The 22,042-nt window shown below is 36.7% G+C and overlaps 1 protein-coding gene across 7 annotated transcripts in view; it reads left to right on the top strand.

The window, feature by feature from the left end:
- The window catches only part of ash1 (histone-lysine N-methyltransferase ash1), a 1,128,611-nt gene that overhangs the window by 703,887 nt on the left and 402,682 nt on the right, over positions 1–22,042 (top strand). For all 7 annotated transcript variants that reach the window (XM_090378882.1, XM_090378880.1, XM_090378881.1 and 4 more), the window contains one exon: positions 1,640–1,772. In XM_090378882.1, the coding sequence (XP_090235008.1) occupies positions 1,640–1,772 (133 nt within the window). The remainder of the gene's footprint in view (positions 1–1,639; positions 1,773–22,042) is intronic.

The raw sequence follows: 22,042 nt of genomic DNA, 5'->3' as shown, positions 1-22,042 counted from the left end.
ATATTTTGCATGTTTGGAATTGTAAAAAGAGAAAAAACTGAATCCTTCTATTTGGAAACTGTTTCTAACGTAGTCATATGAATTATTTTAAGTTGTCAGATAATCAGATTTTAATCTGTTTCACTTAAGTAGCCATACAATTTCTCACCATAGAGAAGATGTATTAGATAAAATATAAATAATTGCAGAAGAAATTGGCATCAGATTATATTATTTTAGAACACAAGAACATATGCCCATCATTTGAAGAGGAAAGGTTGTTTTTGAGAATACCTAGTTAATGGTTATATTTGTGAACTGTATCATTTATTTCATTTCGCTCAAGACAGAGAGAAGTACAGCGTGGTGATCGCCAACCTCCAATAGGAGACGGCATCAAAAGAAGAAGAAACAACAGATTTCAGCAGAAGAAATATTGAAGGGAAAGAGGCTTTGATATAATAGTCAGACGACCTCTGGAAACTAGGCAAAAAACAGTTGTAATCGGCCTTCTGCACTAAGTGGGGATCTGCTGTAGTCACCTTTCCTCTTCAAGAGCATCTCTTGGGATGCATGATGACTCTTCCAATGATTAAAGGTGGCCCCTTTCAAAATCGGCCATGTGGTAGACAATGGCATACCACCACATTATCTGATGTGATGTCACAGAGACCATAACAAAACCAACTCCAAAAACTGCTGCTAAAGGAAGACCTGCAACTAGGTGGAAGGATGGGATCAGTGAACTTTTGGGCATGACATTTTGTGATGCCGCTCGTATAGCCTATGATCGATGCAGTTGGGGGATTTTGTTGGTGGCCACAACAGCTGCTCACGGAACTGTGACTGGAAGAAGAAGATCATTTATATATACAATAGGCCCACTGCTCCGTAAACTGATATATTTATTTATAATAATTAATCAGCATCAGTTTCCTTTCTGAAATAATTTTAACAGATTCTCCTTGGAAATATGTTCTTAAAAAGTTCTCATCACCCTAGTTTTCAAATGTCGTAAGTTAAGAACCAAAAACCAAGACCTGTATTTAAAGCTTCATTTCCTACCTTCCTGTTTAGACTCTTTTCCTGAAAACTTGGGAGCGGTCTCCAATGAATACAATGAAAGGTTTCACCAAGATACTTCTCAATTGGAAAAATGATACCAGGAAAAATGGAGTCAAAATATGTTGGAATCTCTTACAGAAGATACCAGTGGACGATTATAAAATGCAAAATGCAACAAAATAAGTGTTTTGGTATCAAATAAACAAACTTATTCTATTTAGATAAACTAAATAGAATAAGTTTAATAGACCCATTGTTCAATATTTAGTACTGTGCATAACATTTTCTTAAAATATATGAAACTAGAACCTTTTTGATTTCATTCCCTCCTCCCTTAAAATTTGGTGGATGTTACAGCAAGATGGTTGCCATATTTGAATTCAGCATATGTCAAATCTACAAGAATCACCCTGAGCTTGAAGTAATAACCATTATTTATGTGGGACTGATATTAATGTTTTTATAATATGGTTTATAATATAATTTCCTACCTTTAATTGTAATAATGATAATATGTTAATTTGTTTTGAATCTTTAAATTATGTGAAACGCATCATGTTTTTTTTTTTTCTCTCTCTCCTTTTTGTATAAATAGAAATTCCAGTTATTATGTAAAAATCCAGAATCCTATTGATTTCAACACCATTGAGAAAAATATAATTACTGGTCAGTACAAGACTGTCGATGCCTTTGAGGAGAACTTTTCACGTCTCTTCAATAATGCTGAAGTAAGTAATTCTAGAAGGAAAGGTGTGGTAAAAAAATGTTAGAACATGAAATTTGATTATTACAAAAAATAAATATGCAGGAATTTGTGCATTTATTTAATACAATAATAAATAAATTTGTGTTTATAGATTTATAAACACAAATTTATAAACATCTACTATTATAAAGGTAAACATATATATAAATAATTTTAGGTGAAATTGCATAAATAAAGTAAAAACTGTGTAATTTATGCCATGTGCATGTATTCCTTTATTTATCATTAATAATTATACTAAGTTATATTACATTATATTTAATTAGTAACGCATACCCTATTGCAATTTGCATGAACTTGCCAATTTTATTTTTTAATTTAAATTTGTATCCCTTTGCATGTGTTTCTGCACATGAAAGAGAAAAGAGATACCCTCAGTATTAATTTTACCTAACAGATGCAATTAGAAAAATGTAAGCCATATTTGTAAAATTGTGATTCTTAGGTTTGGCTGAAACACTAAAATCAGAAAAGGATTGTGCTGTAGAGCAGCATTTCGGAACCTGTTGGTTGTGGTCTACCAGTGAGAAATAGAAAAATAAGAGTAGATAAAAAAAATTTTCTATGAGTACATAGATCGCATAAAAAGTAAAATAAAACATATGTAATAATAGATAATTACTTCATTTCTAAAGTTAATTATTCATATACTTTGGTAATGAAAAATATAATAAAAGCGTGAAGTAAGTTGCCTGTAAATGCAAATTCTAAAATAATGAGTAATTTATAAATGAGCAATTCCGTTCTACAGACATTTTCCTGGAAATGTCCTGTCTGAACACTCTGTATAACGACAGCTGGTTACAGATACAGGAGAAATATCTATTGTAGTAATTCCATGAATGACATTGAATGCCTTAAGAGGAATAATCTGCAAATGGGGACTTGCTCATTGTTTCAGAAGAAGAAGAAGAGATCCAAAGTTAATCAAAATGCCAAGAAATAAAAGCAGTAAAATGCAAATTGATCAGATCAGATGGAAACGTTGTTTCTACAAAGAAGACTAGACTAATCTTATAAAAACATGAATACTTAATGTGCCCATTAAGACCTTATATTCCAAATTACCAATTTTAAGTGTAAAAAATACATACACATGCTGACAACATGATAAATCATATCCATATCTGTGAAATATTGTTCCCCAAAGAGAAAACTAGCATATCTATAAAACTGCTGTGCCTTAATTTCTAAGGCTAAGACCCATCTTTTTTGTAAGCATTGGCAAAATGGAAGAAAGAACACAAAAAAAATAAACAAACAAAAAGCTTAGATAATTATTGCATACCAAAGATAATTATTACAAGAAAAAATGTTAACACAAACCTCTCTCTCTGTAAAATATAACCAAAAAGATATCATCGTTAAAAGTACAGATTTTCCAATTCCCTAATCAGAAGATAATGTGAGTATTACTAAGTAACAAATGATGCAAGATAGCAAGCTTATACAATGTCAGCAAAAAAAAAATCTTCCCACAACCACTTGTCCATTCCCTCTAATAGTTTGTCTAGTTTTCTTCCAACAAATTTGTTCGAACTGTCCACTTCCATGATGTAAGTGGGCAGTTTGAAGATGGAACTTTTTTCCAACATCAACTGGCTGAAGGCGAACGTGTGCACATATACTGCAACTATCCTACCTCAATTTGAATTAATATCCTTACTTGTGTAGTATGTGCAAAAGAAAGACAGCATTGAGCTTACTTATTCCATTCAAAGGATTAAATACCCTTTTTTCAAATAGGCCCCTGGGATTGGGAAAGAGTGAGTTAAGTTTGGGTATGAATCAGAAACTCATAATAACTGCAATGAAGCACTCCAACTATCTATAACTGAAACTTTATTAAAATAAGAACAGAATAAGACCGGATAAAATTTTGTTATAAAAATAAAATTCACTGACTGTAAAGGTAAAAGCAATAAAATGATAGATAAAATTAAAATATATCAAATTAAAAGCGTTAAAAACAGCAGTAACTTTCAAAGGCAACCACATCCTTAACTTATTGAGGGTCAATAAGTTAAGGGGAGAATAGGCACAAGCCAACAATCATAAGAACAGTGCAATTAGGACCCTATTGGATAGGGCTTGGTCTCACTGTAGCTCCGCAGAGGAAAGAATGGAGGAGAATAAATGTGTCGCAGTGAATCTTTGAAAATGCAGATATCCCCAAAAGATCTTGTACAGACATATCCAAGGAGCGGAACATGGACGAAGAGAGGCATTCTCACCCATTACCACCACATACATTCCATGCTATCCAGGCATAAAGTGAATCTCTAGAATGTTGCGCATTTGTCAGACACGCTGTATGCAGCTGCCAGGGTGAAGATTGCACACAGCCATGTCAAAGGTCAAAGATTCTGTGCTTATTGAGAGTACAAGCGGGGTCATGTATGGGATCAAATGGACTATGTTGGAGGGAAGAAACACAGGTTTAAAGATCGTATGAGGGGGGAACATATTAATGCAATAAATAATACAGACTATGGGAAATCTGCTGTGGCTGAACATTTCTGGGAGGTGAGCCACCAAATTTCTCCAGTCGATGCCATTATCATTAATCATTTGCATAGGCATTCGAGGCACTGGGTGCCAAGCGTATTTCGAGGCCAAGTGATATTCTTGTGATAAATAGAGCGCTATTGTAAAGTGATTGAAGTTATTTCCTTTTAATTTCCTACATTTCTATCAACAGTCTTTCTTTAAAACTAGTTCTATACTTGAAAGCCACAGATAGGAAACACACCTTTCTTTTTCCTATATTTCTAGTTCTACTAATCAACTAACACTTCAAATGCTTGGCCTCCGAGCGGCACTGCTCCTGGCTCCCCGTGGCGGGGCCAGTAACCTGGGGGAAAAGTTATCCTCCAGGGCTAAAAGGAGTAACAGTGGATAAAAACGACTATCCACCTCTAGAGCCTTCAAACTCAAGGCCAGATAAACCCAGTGATGATGACTTAAGCAAACCAAAAAGGCTCCGAAGAGAAGTGCAGTGCAATGAGATGCCACACTTTCTGGTGATTCTCTCTCTCTCTCTCTCTCTCTCTCTCTCTCTCTCTCTCTCTCTCTCTCTCTCTCTCTCTCTCTCTCTCTCTCTCTCTCTCTCTGTCCAACCAGCCTGTCGGCAAATTATCACCATTCGTCATCCAAAGATATTTGGAATCCAATGCTGGAACACCAAAAATGGTTAAACGACTGCAATCCGGAGACCTATTAATTGAAACAGCCAACTCCAAACATTCCAAGTGGCTGCTCGAAACAACGACATTCGTTGGCCTGCCAGTATCTATTACTCCACACAACACCTTAAATTCCTCGAAAGCCGTTATAACCGAATGGGATCTACTTACAATATCTGATGAGGAATTAGTTCAAGAACTGGGTAATTAGAAAGTAATCAGCGCCAAATGCATAATGAGTAAGAAAGATGGAAATCTCGTCCCAACTAGATCAATCATTTTAACTTTCAGTACCCCGGATTTGCCATCCTCAGTAAAAGCTGGCTATTTAAACTGCCGAATTCGGGCTTATATCCCTAATCCCATTCGTTGTTTTAAATGCCAAAAATATGGACATTCCCAACAAGCATGCAAAGGAGAAGCTATTTGTCCTATTTGTGGTTCCAAGGAACATACACAAGCAGACTGTTCAGCATAAAGTCCTATTTGCCCCAACTACAAGAAAGTCACCCAGCCTTTTCAAAATCTTGTGAAATGTGGAAAACACCGAAGAAAATTCAAAAATATAAAATTGAGCACAAAGTCACATACCCTGGGGCACGCAGACAGGTTATGTTGACCATGCCCAGTCATTCATATACATCTCACACTCGAAGCTTTAATTCAACAGCAGTACAAACAGATGTATCAATACCTCCAAGCACATCTCTGGCTAATTGGGTTAAAAATACATTATCAAACTCTGGAAAAGACACACATCAAAATAAAACCAGTGAATCGACCAACACTCCAATCAGCATCCCAACTGATACTCGGACAGTTCCGCATGACAAAGAAAAATTAAAAACTGCTAAAGACAACAAGAAACCTGAATCATCCATCAATAGTATGGAAGTTGATGTATACTCAGATCATGAATAACCCATACTAGAACTCCATGCAAATAACAGTATGGATACTGGACACCCCCAGCTTCCCAAAAAAAGACCGGAAAAAATGCTCCTCAAACAAAAAACAGTCAGATGAATCATCCTCAACTAAACTTAAATGAACCACAGTATCTTATAATGGAATTGCAGATGTTTTCGTTGCAACACTGACGATATTCAATACCTAATTAACCGATATTTTCCAGTTGCCTTCTGTCTTCAGGAAACTTACCTAACCTCTCAAATTTCTCCTTTGATAAAGAACTATTGCCTTTATCGAAGAGATTGAAATACAGCTAATGCTGTCCATGGTGGTGTAGCAATCCTAGTAAACTCGAAGATCCCAACTAAACATATCCCATTACAAACTGAAATAGAAGCTGTTGCTGTTTGTATAATTCTCCGTAGTGCAATAAAACTTGTCTCAATCTACCTACTGCCAAACTGCACTTACTCTTTAAAAGATCTTGAAGATCTCTTTATACAGATACCTCCACCTCTCTGTATATTAGGGGACTTTAACGGGCACCACCCCTTATGGGGCTCCCCTAAATTAGATAGATGGGGTAGCCTAATTGAAAGCTTTTTAGAGGCACAAAATCTCACTGTACTCAATACTGGTGCACCGACACACGTACAGCTGCCAGCAGGACACACCTCAGTAATAGATCTCTCAATTTGTTCACCAGTACTAGTCCCAACCATAGAGTGGTATGTAATAAACGATCCCATGGGCAGTGACCACTTCCCAATAGTATGCAACTTTCTGAAAGCAAAGACTCCTTCAACTCAACCCTGCAGAAAGTGGAAATTTGTCCAAGCAGACTGGGCAAAATTTCAGTCATCAATCGACTTTGATGAGGAAAAAATCTGCCTCGAGCATATTGATAATGTGACAGATTACATTATGTTGCATCTTCTAAATGTGGCTAAAGACGCAATATCACTATCAAATCCGCCGGGCCGAAAGCATTATAATTACTGGTAGAATGACAAATGCACCACAGCAAAGAGAGCCAAAAATAAAGCCTGGGATTTGTTTCGGCAATGTCTGAGCACAGTCAATCTCATTAATTACAAGAAATTAAGGGCAAAAGCATGCTTCGTACAAAAGCAAGCAAAGAAAGAATCCTGGACCCGTTTTGCCTCCAGTTTTCACAGAAATACTGATCCCAAAATAATATGGAAAAAAATTAGACAGCTGTCTGGTAAGTTTCCTACCATACCTTCTCCAATCCTCTCCTGGAATGGGAAAGATCTCTCTAATCCTGAAGATATAGCTAATGCTTTAGGCAATACTTTTGCAGAAATCTCATCAACATCAGCCTATACTACCTCATTCCAATGAATAAAAAACACTAAAAAGCATGGTATTAATTTTGAAACTTCTCGCCATCTTCCATAAAACAAACCTCTGCAATATTCTGAACTGTTACATGTCATTAAAACTGCCCGCAAAGGTGCTGTCGGGCCACATGGGATTTATTATGTCAGGCTACATCTTGATGACAAAGCATTGCACCTCCCCTCTTAGTCTTTTACAATTGCATATTTTTAGAAAATGTTTTTTCCAACTTCTTGGCATCACTCTACAAATTTGGCATTCCTGAAGCCTGGAAAAGATCCATCCAACCCCTATAGCTATAGACACATATCTCTCTCAAGCTGCCTCAGCAGAAATCTTGAAAAAATTATCCACAGAAGACTCGTCTGGATCATTGAGTTGGAACAGCTAATGAGCCATAATCAATATGGCTTTCGTCAAAACAGGTCATGCTTAGATCTTATGGTCAAGGCTGAATTTGCCATCCGTAATGCTTTTGTCAAACATGAACATCTAGTAATGGTTTCAATAGACGTAGAGAAGGCTTTTGATACTACCTGGCGGTATGGTATACTTAGTGATCTTTACCTTCTCGGACTACGAGGCAACCTTCCTATATTTGTTCAGAACTTTCTACATACTAGATCATTTCAAGTTCGATACCAACATGCTCTTTCCGCAACTTTCATCCAAGAAGGGGTTCCACAGGAATCAGTGCCACTCTTTTTGCTCTGAGAATAGATTCTATCACTAAGCAGGTTCCAAATACAGTTGAGACTTACCTTTATGCAGATGACCTTTCCATCTCCTGTCACTCTCAAAACATGAGGTATGTTGAAAGGCAGCTTCAGATATCACTTCATAAAATTCAACAATGGGCGAGCCTCAACGGCTATCAGCTCTCGCAGCAGAAAACAGTTGCTATTCATTTTTGTAGACAACGCAAACTTCATCCAGATCCTGAACTTCAAAATTCTAACGTCTCCGTCCCGGTCACCAGCAATATCCGATCTCTAGAATTAACCCTTGACAATAAGTTAAATTTCCTAGATCATATTAAAAATGTACGGACTTCTTGTCTAAAAAAGGTAAATATACTCAAAGCTTTATCTGCCCAAACGGGATGAGAGGCACAACTTTGTCAAGATACAAAGTTGTGTATCTCATCCCGTTCAGTCATACCTTTTCAACCCACCTTTAGAAAACCTATACAGAAACAAATCTAGCATAGTAAAACCAGCTGGTCTTCGCCTTCCTTGAACTGGCACAGGTTTAGAATAGTTCCATCCATTCCGTACAGCAGTTAGCAACTTATACTCAACCACCATGGGCTTCTCCTCCTGTTCCAACCTGCGACCCTTACCTCTATCAATGGAGAAAGAATACTTTACAATCATCAAATGTCAACCAAATTCATGCAGTTCACATTCAAAGATATACTGATTTCTCCTCAGTCTATACAGACGGCTCTAAATCTAATTCAAATGTTGGAGCAGCTGCAGTGTTTCCGAATATAATTGTATCAGTTTCCCCTTCCATCAGAATTTAGTATATTTTCTGCTGAATTATATGCAATCAAACTAGCTTTAGAAAATCTCTGTTCTGACTGTTCCTTAAAATCTGTTATTTATACTGATTCTCTCAGCGCTATCATGTTGTTATATAATTCCTCAGATAAAGTTCACCCTGTTCTAGATGAAATCAGAAGCTTATTACTGCAACTTAAAGAACGCAACCAACTGGTCACTTTTTGCTGGATTCCAGCACATTCAGGTATTTTAGGCAATCAACTGGCCGATGAAGCTGCAAAAAATCCAACTACCTTAGATTTAACCAATATCCTTCAGATTATGCAATAACCGTACATGTCGCTTGCCTATCACAATGGACAGCACTCTGGTACTCTCAGACCAATAATAAACTCTTTCAGTTTAAACATGATCTGAAAATTTGGCACTCCAGTGTCCGTACATCGAGACAAGAAGAAGTAGTTCTTTCAAGGGCAAGAATAGGTCATACCCATCTGACCCACCTCCATTTACTCACAGGAGATGATCCACCACAGTGTACACATTGTTCTAACAATTTGACTGTAAAACATATTCTTATTGGCTGCCCCTACTATAAACAAGACAGAACTTCATCCTTGATCTCATTGGTGATAATACAAATATTTCTGAATTTTTTGACTTCCTCAGGCAAACTGGGCTTTTTAATTATTTCTGATTTCAGATTTTCTTCTGACTTTATGGAAAACTCCCATCTTTTAATATAATAAGTGAATAGGCACATTATAGCCTTAGCAGGTTATGTGCCATTAAGCCTCCATAACAACAACAACATTGAGTCAGATTAAATACTTAATCAGATCTCACAGTCAGTTTACGAAATTGAAGCCTCTTCTTGTAATAACAGCCTCTTGTTCCCCCTCACTAATTTCATTGCACAATTAACCCCAGCCAATTGTTATGTTATTCTAGGATTACTATTACAGGTGACCCCCGCTTAACGCTGATAATTCATTCCGTAAAAACAGAGCGCTAAGTGAATCTGCGCTAAGTGAGCACCGCATTCCCATAAGGTAACATATGTATTTGTGAGTTTCGGTCAGTACAATAGGATATTTCCTAATCAATAATAAACGGTAGTGAAAAGATGCACAAATGTCCGCCAAAATATTTAATATTCAAATATTTGTACATATAAGATATTCTGCATTACATATGTATATAATTATGTGGTAACTACTTACGTATCAAAATTAAACTTAAAATTCCAATTAAAATCATGAATTTAATTGATCTAAATTGATTTAATTTAATTGATGAATTTAATCATGAAAAATGTGTCGATTTTAGGTTGAACTTTGGCCCTCTTCCAAATAAACTAAAAGGGGTGTTAATTTTAAATCTCCCACAGCGTTACCACCCAACAGTAAAGTCAACCGATTCTTTGCCACTTTGAAACCTGGCATGTTTTTCCTTCTTTCAATATGAAACTTCTTTTAGGCATTCGTTTCCACAAAAGTCCTGCTTCATCTTTGTTAAAAACTTGAGAAGTATAACACATAATATCCCTCTTTAATAATTTTAACAAGTTCTTTTTTGAAAGTTTCGGCTCCTTCTGCACTTGCAGCTTCTCCCTGAATTTTATATCTATTCAACCAGCCCTTACTAGTTTTAAATGGTTCCACATTTTTTTTTTTTTTAGGTGAGTTTTCTTCAGATCATCATTTTGGCTAATCTTTCTTTCTCTCTCTCTCTCTCTCTCTCTCTCTTTCTCTCTTTATAATTAACTTAACTGAATTCTGCATTGGATATTATCTTCAATAAAATTAGTTAGTCTTTCCATTTCAATCCTAATAGCTGACCTGGCCCTAGTTGCTTGCAGCGGAACAACTGTCTCTCCCACTGCTAAAATTAATTCTTTATAATTGTTCTTACAGTTAAACTTGCCAGTTCTAAATGATGGCACACATCCGCTTGTCGTTGACCGGAATCAATTCGCTTCAAAATGTCTAATTTAATTTTCAAATTCAGTAGTATTTTTCTTACATTTATAGCCTTCGTACTGCGTCCAGACGTTGTTGCGTTTTCATTCTTATCGGCCATTATTAGCTTGGTTGCATTAATTATGATGCAATGATCAAATAAACTGTCTGTTATGCATAATGTCTAATACTGTACTGAGTGATGGCTAGACTTCGGATAAATGCATATAACGCAAATATTACAAGCAATATACTTGATCATTTTTTAAAATGTTGATCTCGGAACTACGTAACAAGTCACTGTACTGCAATTAAATTAGCGTGTGAGAAAATTTCACTGAGCGTGAGAAAATTTCTCAAGTCGGCGTGGGAAACATTTTAATTCTGTTTTGATATTCATTTTCAAGCTATCGACTCCATTAAATGAAACAATTTAGTTAAATATGCCAAAAATGCAATCTGTAAAAGAGCGTTATAGTGATCTGTGACAGCGTTATAGTCAGATAGGGGTTATAATATAAGAACAGCGTTATAGCAAATCAGCGTAAAGCGAACCACGTTATAATGGGGGCCTGCTGTATCCACATTCAGTATCTGGCATATATCAATGTTAAATTCCTGTATATCATTTAATTGCTTTGCTCAGCCCACATTCCTAATTTTTCTACATCTTGTTGCAGTAGCATACTCTGATTACTGTTATTAACTACCCTGCAACCTTATTATTATCTGTAAACTTGAACATTAAGCCTGATATGCCTTCACCAATATCATTAATAGATAAAGAAAACAGTAATGGACCCAGCACTGAACACCAGGAAACTTCACTAATAACAGAATTCCAAAAAAAAAAAAAAAAAAAAAAAAATGGGAGCACAACAATAACCACTATTTGTTTCCTCATGCTGAACCATCCCTTTATCCAAAACAGGTACCTGCCCCCTAATGTCATACGGCTCTAATTTGTACAGCATTCTTTCTTTTTTTGGTAGTTGTTGGCGCATCGGCTTTTGTGGCCATAATGCACCTCCCAAGGTTTTTGCAGTACTTTGATCCAAGCCCGTGGCGGGATTCGAGCCCGCGACCTTTGAGTTGCCAGGCAGGCACTTTACCCACCCGGCTAGCCCGGTCGGCAGCATTCTTTCTCATGGAACTGTGTGAAAAGCTAATGTTAATCTAAGTATATGATGTCAAAATTACTTTTGCATCTGGTTACTTTGTTACTGCATAATAGTATCTAATAGATTGGACAGACAAGGTTGCCCCTTAAAAATTCATGCTGTGACTGGAGTAAAGCTGCATTCTTGTCTCTAGACAGGCATGCAGTCATAGATGTAGTCACATGAATGCGACTGTATCTGTGACTAGTCGTTGATGCTGCTTCTAGATGGTCCTGCACTACTTCTTTAAACAATAACTTGCTAATTTTCTCTGGAAAAGAAGTCAAGCTAACCATTCTTTAAATATTTGCGTCATCCCTTTGTGAATTGGGAATACATTTACACATTGCCAGGCCAGAAGGACCTCCGCAGAATACTAGGATTCTCTCATAATTATGGCTAATGGTTTGCTTAAATCTTTTGCTGCCTGCCTTAATTCACCAGACAGTAGTGGAATAGCACCTCACAGGAGCACTTTGAAAATAATGACCCTGCATTAACTTCTATTCGATGATTACAATTCTGAAATTTTTTTTTACCTTCCTAAATGTAATCAATCTTTTACTGGAAGAGGTTCTGAAATGATTTTAACATGATTTTTGTATAGAAATTGGGTGTGAGAACATGTCAAGGGCCCACAACCATTTTTGAAACTACAGTAAACCCCCGCGAATAGCGGGGGTTACGTTCCTGAGAAATGTCGCGAATACCGAAAACATGAATACTGAGTTATGGCTCCCATAGTAATAAAGGGGTTCCGTTCCAAAGTATGAAATATATAAGGAAAACTAGTCTAAAATTTTGTCTATGTATGTATTATATGTACCTTCATAATATGACTATGTACATAGACAGTACATAGTGAAATGGAAGCATATGGCATTGAAATGAAAATAAGAAACAATTTAATATTAATTGTAATATTTATTAGAAATTTCAAACAAATCTTTCAAACCAGCGGCTTTGCTAGCTAAAAAACTTATCCCGCCAGTGCTATCACCAGTTTCGCTAAACTGTTGATAAAGGAGTTTTGCCTTTTCACGAATGATGAGTGAACTTAACGGAATTTTATTTTGAGTTCGGTCTTCTATACACAGATTTAAAGCTTTTTCCATTTTTTCTAATTTAACATCACGAGTTACAGAGCAAATTTTTGAAGCAATTAGCGCGTTTTCGCGGACACTACGGCGAATTTTTTCTTACGATTTTTTGATTGATCGTACCGCCGACTCATTGATTTTATAATGTTTTGCCACTGAGGAGACACTTTCACAATTAGAAATTTTCTCTAAAAACTCAATTTTATTCGCTAATGTCATCACCTTCTTTGATGTTTTCACATTACTCTTGTTATTCGTAGCTATATTTTTCTACGGGTTAGAAAAAACTTGTCCACAATAAAGTCACTTTTGTCCGTTAACACACTCGAAAAAGTCTGTTTTACACTGCAAAACCGTAGATTTATCACTTTTGTAAACATATCAATTTATAAATTGATAAATTTATTCAATTTATAAGCATATAAATTAAAAGCAAACGACGAAAACTTCGATTACAAGCTCATAACACATACTGAACAAGGATTAGCGAAAGACATCCACGCTCGCAATTTTGTCACCCCTCTCCCCCCACCCATTGAGCGCTGTTTTGACCGGGAAAGATAATTTTAGCCACGCCCATGTTTTTTTATGGTGGATAATATTCACGGTGCTTTAAAATTCACATTTTTTTTTTTAGGTTTCATTTTATATTAAATCAGCGATCGTGAAACTGCAAATACAGATACCGCGAATAACGGGCGTTTACTGTACTTGTATCTTGCATGAAGAATGCCATAGTACTAAAGAAGCACTGATACCATCTTTATTTAAAGTTTAAGGTAACTAACTATTCAGTTTGTCAGAAATGTGAGCAGGACCATCAACAGTTGAAACATTCATATCTATTTCCAATGCGATTCAGTGGTTAAAATGAACAACTATATTTTCACTGTGATGCAGTGAGAATAAAAACAATTACAGGTAATTCGCGACTTTACAGGTTAATTCATTCCTAGTGCGCGCTCGTAAAACAAAAACTAGTAAAGCGGGAATTTATTTCCCATATACATAATGTTAAAAATGTGGCTTACGTTCTCAACAATTAAATTAGTTAGCTAATTAGTTTATGTTTAAACAGTGATTGATTTATCCAAAAAAATGAAAACTTTGCCTGTAAATCAAGCAAATTATAATAATAAAGAAATTATTTATGACTTACAAACGTTAAAGAATGTTTATTCTTCATCGTCATTGACTAGATGCACACTCGTTGATCACTCATTATTGGCTCAGCACTTGTTGGTTTGTTGCACAAGGAGTCATCTTTTTCAGAAATGCTTCAAAAGGCATTTATTTCCAAGATAATTTTCTCTTTTCTTTATAAATTTCAGTAGCACGCATAAGAATTTTTTAACGAAACACAAATTGCAACTAACACGATTTGCGCGGAGTAACAAGTTTACAAAGCTTTAAAAAAAAGGAATGAAGATAAGATTCTGAAAATTTCTTTAAAAAATATATATATTTTTTTATACGATTGATTCAGTAAAGGGGAAACGCGTTTCACCATATTAACATAAAAAAAACTACATTTCCAGCTATCAATATTTTCTCAAATACAATAGCATGGAGTTTACTACTCGTTTATAATTGCTTGCAGTAACAGAAAAGCCCAATAAACTGGAAAGTGCAAATTGTTTTATGGTTGTGACCTCCAGAAATGTGCTTTAGAAAAAAATCACAAAGCCGTTCAAAATTGGTTCTTATAACAGAACATATAAACAATGAAAGTGTATTGCATTTTAATGATTTGAATTGGTAATTAATACAAATTACACTATAAACACGACCTTTTAGAGAGTTATATAGAGAAATTTTCAACTTTCAAGGTCATGGAACGAATTACGAAAAAACAATGTGCTATTGGGTTCACATTACGATATTTTCATGATACGATGGTATCGGATTAATATCATAAAGCAGAGTACACTGTATTGTATAGCTACGTGCGTGGTTTGAAATGCAGTATTTATGAATGTTTAACATTCATTTTTTGCAATTAATGTTCATATTTTCAATTTTGTTAATACTTGATACTTGGGGGGAAAAAAACTCGTAAAGTGGGAATTGCCTGTATACATAGAACTGTCCACTATAGAGTGGATCAGTTTTCTGAATAATTGTTCGTTGTACACATTGATTACACAGTTGGTAATTATACTAATATTGTATAACGAACATAGCCCTATCACACACACCATTTTCTCATTTTTGTTTCCTAATGCTGATATCACACCAGACTGACTCAGAATTGTACTCTCTACTCATGTCTGCTGAATACACTGGTTAAATTTTTTGTGCTTCTTAATGAAGAGCATAACTACTTCCATCTTTTATCCTGTCTGTCCTTTCTGTAGACATAGTAGTAGTAGTAGTAGTAATAATAGCAAATGATGCAAGAAAGCAAGCTTATCTATAATAAAAAAAAAAAAAAAAAACAGTTCACCCATTCGTTACCATCCTAGAATTTGTCTAGTTCCCTCTTCAATTTATTCAACCCATCCACTTCCACAACAGATGGAAGCCTGTTCCATTAATCAACCATCTGTTACCTGAAGGCAAACCTCTGCACATCTATCTTGCAACTGTCCTTGCTAAATTTTAATTTATGCCCTCTCGTGTGTAGTCTTGGCAGGTGGAAGAATACCATTAACATTCAGCTTACTCAATCCATTCAAGGCATTAAACACCTCAATCAGATCTCCATACACAGGTGCCTAGTCTTGAGATGCAGCACTGTAGAATTTCTAGGTAAGATCACCCTTCTGTTCTCTTCACCATTCTGATTGCTCCCTTCAACAATCTGGTTGCCCTTCTCTAAAATCATTCCAGCAGATCTACATCCTTCCAAAAATGAGGTCTCCAGATCTGTAAAATACTCAAGATGCATCTTAACCATGATTTTGTACAAAGGAATAATCACCTCCTTATCCCTGCTAGCAATGTTTCTGTATATCATTAACAAAACCCCATGATCTGACCTGGAAGCATATCTGCACTATTCAGAGAATTTCAGGTCTGACTGCACAATTACCCCAGGTCTTTTTCATTTAGCACTATCCTGAGTTTAGTACCACCCAGTTCATAAGTTACTCTGCGGTTATTCCTACCCATGTGCAGTACCTTGCATTTGTCAATGTTAAACTTCAGCTATCATTTTTCAGCCCATTGACCTAATTTTCTTAGATTTTGTTGACTCACCCTGATGACTGTTGTCATCAGAGTGAGTCAACATTTGTATCATCTCAAAATTTAGACATTAAGCCTGATACCCGTATCATTAATTAATATTCAAAACAACAATGGATCCAGCCCTGAATCTTTTTTTTTTTTTTTTTTTTTTTGATTTGGTAGTTGTTGGCGCATCGGCTTCTGTGGCCATATTGCACCTCCCAAGGTTTTTTGCAGTACTTTGATCCAAGCCCGAGGCGGGAATCGAACCCGCGACCTTTGGGTTGCTGGGCAGGTACTTTACCCACTTGGCTAGCCCTGAATCCTGGGGAACTCCACTAATAACATTAGTCCTAAGATCCCCACGGATAACAACTATCTTACTTCTTCCAAACCATCCCTTTATCCATAGCAGTAACTTGCTCTAAATGTCACATTGCTCCAGTTTGTACAGAAGTCTTTTATGTGCAACAGTATAAAAAGCCTTCTTGAAATCCAAGCATATGGGTGTCAAAATTATTTTTTGCGTCTAGTTCCTTTGTCACTGCACCATTGTAACCTATCAGATTGGTTAGACAAGACTGCCCCTTTACAAATCCATACTGTAATTGTAGTATAATTCAATGCCTGTCCAAATGGTCCTGCATTACTTGTTTCGCCAGTGATTCCATTATTTTCCCTGGAAGAGACATTAAGCTAACATGTCTGTAATTACTGATATCACCTCTTGATCCCCATTTTTGAATTGGGGTTATATTTGCACTTCTCAAGTCCATAAGGACCTCCCCTAACTTCAAGGATGCTCTCATAATTATGGCTACAAGTTTGCTTACCTCCTTTGCTGCCTCCCTTAATATAATTGATTCCATCTGCGCCGTGTCATTTTTTATGTCCATCCTCAATAATTTCTCCTCCACTTTCCTTTCAGTTAGTACAAAATCATTTAGATGCTCATTAGAGTTTGATAAACATCTGGTATCCCTTTCCATAAGAAATCCCCACCTGTGAATATAAATGCTAAATACCTATTCAATTTGCCCACAACCTGAACAGGGTCATCAACAGTTAACCCATAGACATCAAGTGACTCAATGTGATTCAACCCCTTCCTTCTACTGTGAATATAAGAATAGAATTCTCTGCTGTATGGCTTTGCATTCTTTATTAGAGACCTGATAATCTGCTTTAGCTTCCCTAACCTCCTTTGTGACTTGATTGCAGATTAATTTGTGTCACCTTATAATTTATGTAGATCCAACGCAAATTTTTTCTCTCTCATGTATATCAATAGTTCATATGACATCCATTTACTTCTAAGCTTGAACAGTATTTCTTTCTTGGTATGAAAAGCCTAGTACCTTCTTTGATTACTTCCGTGAATACTTTCCCATGTTGAATTTGCTGTTGGTAACACCATCAGTTGGTCCCACTGCACACAATTTAAAAACTCTCTAAGACCCTTACGAAAGCAAATGCTTTTCCCTTTACCCTTTACATTAGTTATGTCTTTAATTAAATTCCACATTAGTACACGGTGATCGCTGCCATCCAGGGGGGTCTTTTACCTGCAGATTCTTAATGCGTGAAGAACTGCTGATAACCACATCAAAAGTATTCCTTCCTCTTATTGTCTCCCTAACATGCTGCTTCGGCACCTCCATAGCCAGGTGGGCAGGAGCATCAGTACGTAGCACGTGCTTCTTGATTAGACCAAGGTTCGAGCCCATGACCATCAAATACAGAGGATGCGGAAAGGTCAGGGAATGATCACTGCATATCCCCGGAGCAATATGGCCTTAGTTGCTAATGCTCCTAAAAACCAAATAACAAACAAACAAACATGCTGCTCCAGAAAACAATCATCCTAGAAATCCACAAAAGTCTTCTAGGGTCTGGTAGACCAAACCACATATTCCAGTCCACATCTGGAAAGTTAAAATCCCCTATTATGAAACATTCTGATTTGCCGGGTCCACTCTATTTTGCTGTATAGTTGTTTGGTGTACTCATCACAGTCATTAGACCTAAAATACACTCCTACCCTCAAATTTGTTTTCCCATGCTTATGTCACATCAGTGTGACTTAACATTGCACTTTGTCTGAACTGGTCAACTGGATACATTGCCTTAGATTTAATATTCTTAATCACGGCATAACCCCTCCACCTCTCACGTCCTGTCTGTCCTCCCTGTATACATTTTACTCCCCATAGGCAATTTAGCATCACTTATGTCTGAGTGACACCATGTCTCCGCTAATGACTAATGAGTACAACAAACAATTGTACAGAGAAATAGAGTGGGCTAGTAAACCAGACTGTCTTATAATGGGCGATTTTAACTTCCAGATATTGACTGGAATTTGTGGGTTTGCCACTCGCACACTAGCAAGACTTTTGTGCATTTCTTTAATGGATGATTGTTTTCTGCAGCAGCATGATCAAGAGGCAACCAGAGAGCGTAATACTCTTGATCAGATTATCAGCAGTGATTATTCATGCATTAAGAATTTGCAAATAAAGGAGCCACTAGGTGGCAGTGTACTGATGTGGGATTTACTTAAAGATAAAATTAACATCAGGGGTACAGGGAAGGGTTTTTGCTTCCGTCAAGGTCACTACAGTGGCCTCAGACAGTTTAAATTCTGTACAGTGGGACCAACTGATGATGATACCAACAGCAAATTCTAAGCGGGAAGCATTCAAGGAATTAATCATGGAAGCTACTAGGCTTTTCTTTCTGATTAAGAAATATTGTTCAAAGTTTAGGCTTAAATGTTTGTCAAATGAACTGATGAGACTCATGGCAGAGAAGAAAAATGCATATAAATTATCAGGCGACACACAAGCAGATATAAGCTAGTCTGTAATCAAGTCACAAAGGAGTTTAGACAGGCGAAGGCAGATTATGAGAAATCTTTGGCAGAGGATGCTAACAAAAACAGCAAGGATTTCTTTACTTTTATAAATTCTAAAAGGAAGGGGGATGAATCAGGAATGTCCCTTTGATATCGATGGTTCAACTGTTGATGATCTTGTTCGGATAGCTAACAAACTGAATGAGTATTTATCATCTACATTCAGACCTGTGGAGTTATTAAGGGAGGAAGATGCCAGAAACTTATCAAACTGTAACAGGGTGCTTACTGATTTTGTAATAACTGAGAGCAAACTGGAGGAGAAATTGTTGAATTTAAACCTAAGAAAGGCTCTTGGGGTGGATGTGATCTATCCAGTTATATTAAAGGAGGCGGCAAAAGAACTAAGCTAACCCTTAGCCATAATTATGAGAGCATACTTGGACTCAGGGAAAGTCCCCACAGACTGGATATGTGCAAATCTCTCCCCAGTTCACAAAGGGTGACACGAGTAATTACAGACCAGTTAGTTTAACTTCTGTTCCGGGAAAATATTGGAGTCATTGGTTAAAGATGCATTGCAGGATCATCTAGACAAGACTGTAGCAATAATTTAGACACAAAATGGGTTTGATAAGGGAAACTCTTATTTGACAAAGATTATTGATACTATGATGTGGTTACAAAGGAACTGGATGGAAAAAATAATTTTGATATCATATACTATATACTTCGATTTCAGGAAAGCTTTTGACACTGTTGCACATGGCAGACTACCCTACAGATTTTAGTAGAATGGTATTAAGGGTAACAGAGAGTGGTAACCAGTGTATGCTGCTCTTCGTGGACTAATTTTATTAGTGGAGTCCCACAGTGTTCGATGTTGAGCCCACTGTTGTTTTGTATATTTATCAATGAAGGTATATCAGGCCGAGTGTCGAAGTTTACAGATGATACAAAGGTTGGCAGGGTTGTTAATGACAGTAATAGTAGTAGTGCTATTGCACACTACCATTATGGTCTGAGAAGTGGCAACTAAAGTTTAACATTGACAAATGCAAAGTACTGCATATGGGTAAAAGTAACCTGAGAGGAACATATCAACTGGGTTTTTTTTTTTTTATGAAAATCCCAAACACGAAAGGTATTAGACCCTATAGTTCTTAGTCCCATGTTTGGGTTGGAGGTTGAGAAGCCAAAAGAAGACATCTGTTGAAATTATACTTGAACTTCTGTAGACTGTAATTTTCAGGAAATACGTATGAAGGAAGGTTGTACCAGAAAATGGCAGTTGAAAGAATAAACAAGGAAGATGAAAAGTTGGTTCTGTGAGTTTGAAGTTCGACAGTAAATGGATGTTGGCTGGTGGCAGCAAGTGTTCGGACTGTTTTGAATAAGAGCAGGAATTATAGAAAACAATTCAGAAGAAAAGTGCCCATGGAAGTATCTGTAGAAAAGGTATACAGCAGAAACAGTACGGCTATGAGACATCAAGTGGAGAGACACTGTTAGAGAGTAGTCATTAATTAACCTCACTGCCCTCTTCTGAATGGAATCTAGAAGCCTGAGAAAGGTTTTGGAGGCACCGCCATAGATGTAGGAACAATATTCCATGATGGGATGGATTTGCGATTTTACAGAGCGAACAGCTGTTTGGAAGAAAAGTAACACTTATAGCGAAAGGGAAAAACCAAGTTTTTTAGATGCAGATGAAGCAATATTTGTAATGTGCTTGTGCCAAGAGAGATTAGAAGTCAGGGTAATCCCCAAAAGAGATATATCATTTTCATATATCATAGGAGCAGAAGAATCCTTTTTGCGAGATATAAGACAAGACTGAGTTTTAGAAGGGTTGAAATCAACTAAGTTGTCTTTGCCCCACTGGAGAATTACCTGGAGATCGGCATTTTAGGAATTGGTAGCGGAAATTTAAGAAGTTGAAGCTGATTGACCAAAGTGAAAGAAGAAGTTGACCAAAGAAGTTGAAGCTGATCTCAAAGTGAAAAGTGGAATAAAATGTGCTATCATCGGCAAAACTGTGTACAGGATTTCCAGTCAATGGAAAAGAAGGTCATTAATATACAAGAAAAAGGAAAGATGGGAAAGAACTGAACCTTGAGGGGACACCAGCATTAATGGAGAAGTTAGAAGACAGACAGCCATCTACCATCACCCTAAGTGAGCGATCAGAGAGAAAACTGGATAACCAATTACAAAAAACAGTAGGAAAAGCATAAGATGGAAGCTTGTTTAGAAGACCTTTATGTCAATGGAAGAGAAGAAGGTCATTAATATACAAGAAAAAGGAAAGATGGGAAAGAACTGAACCTTGGGGGGACACCAGCATTAATGGAGAAGTTAGAAGACAGACAGCCATCTACCATCACCCTAAGTGAGCGATCAGAGAGAAAACTGGATAACCAATTACAAAAAAACAGTAGGAAAAGCATAAGATGGAAGCTTGTTTAGAAGACCTTTATGCCAAACACCTTTATGTCAATGGAAGAGAAGAAGGTCATTAATATACAAGAAAAAGGAAAGATGGGAAAGAACTGAACCTTGGGGGGACACCAGCATTAATGGAGAAGTTAGAAGACAGACAGCCATCTACCATCACTCTAAGTGATGGTAGATGGCTGTCTCTAAGATCAGAGAGAAAACTGGATAACCAATTACAAAAAACAGTAGAAAAAGCATAAGATGGAAGCTTGTTTAGAAGACCTTTATGCCAAACACGATCAAAGGCGTTTGAGATGTCAAAAGCAACTGTGTGGTACTAGACTTGGGGTAGAAAATGAAAAAGAGCTGGGAGTAATTGTGCAATCAGATATGAGGTTTCCTGAGCAGTACGGACAGGCTGCCAGAGCAGGTCATTCATGTGGTTTTGTCAATGATATACAGGAATTTTGCTAGCAAGGAAAAGGATGTGATTATCCCTTTATAATAGGCATACAGGCATACTAGCCATACAGGTCTGGATGCCTCTGTTTACGAAGGATATAGATTTGCTTGAAAG

The sequence above is a fragment of the Mastigoproctus giganteus genome, chromosome 8 (genome assembly GCF_048544385.1).
Source record: "Mastigoproctus giganteus isolate SK-2022 chromosome 8, ASM4854438v1, whole genome shotgun sequence".
NCBI classification, from domain to species: domain Eukaryota; kingdom Metazoa; phylum Arthropoda; class Arachnida; order Uropygi; family Thelyphonidae; genus Mastigoproctus; species Mastigoproctus giganteus.
Note: the sequence above shows the minus strand (reverse complement) of the source record. Positions and strands in the feature narration are given on the sequence as shown.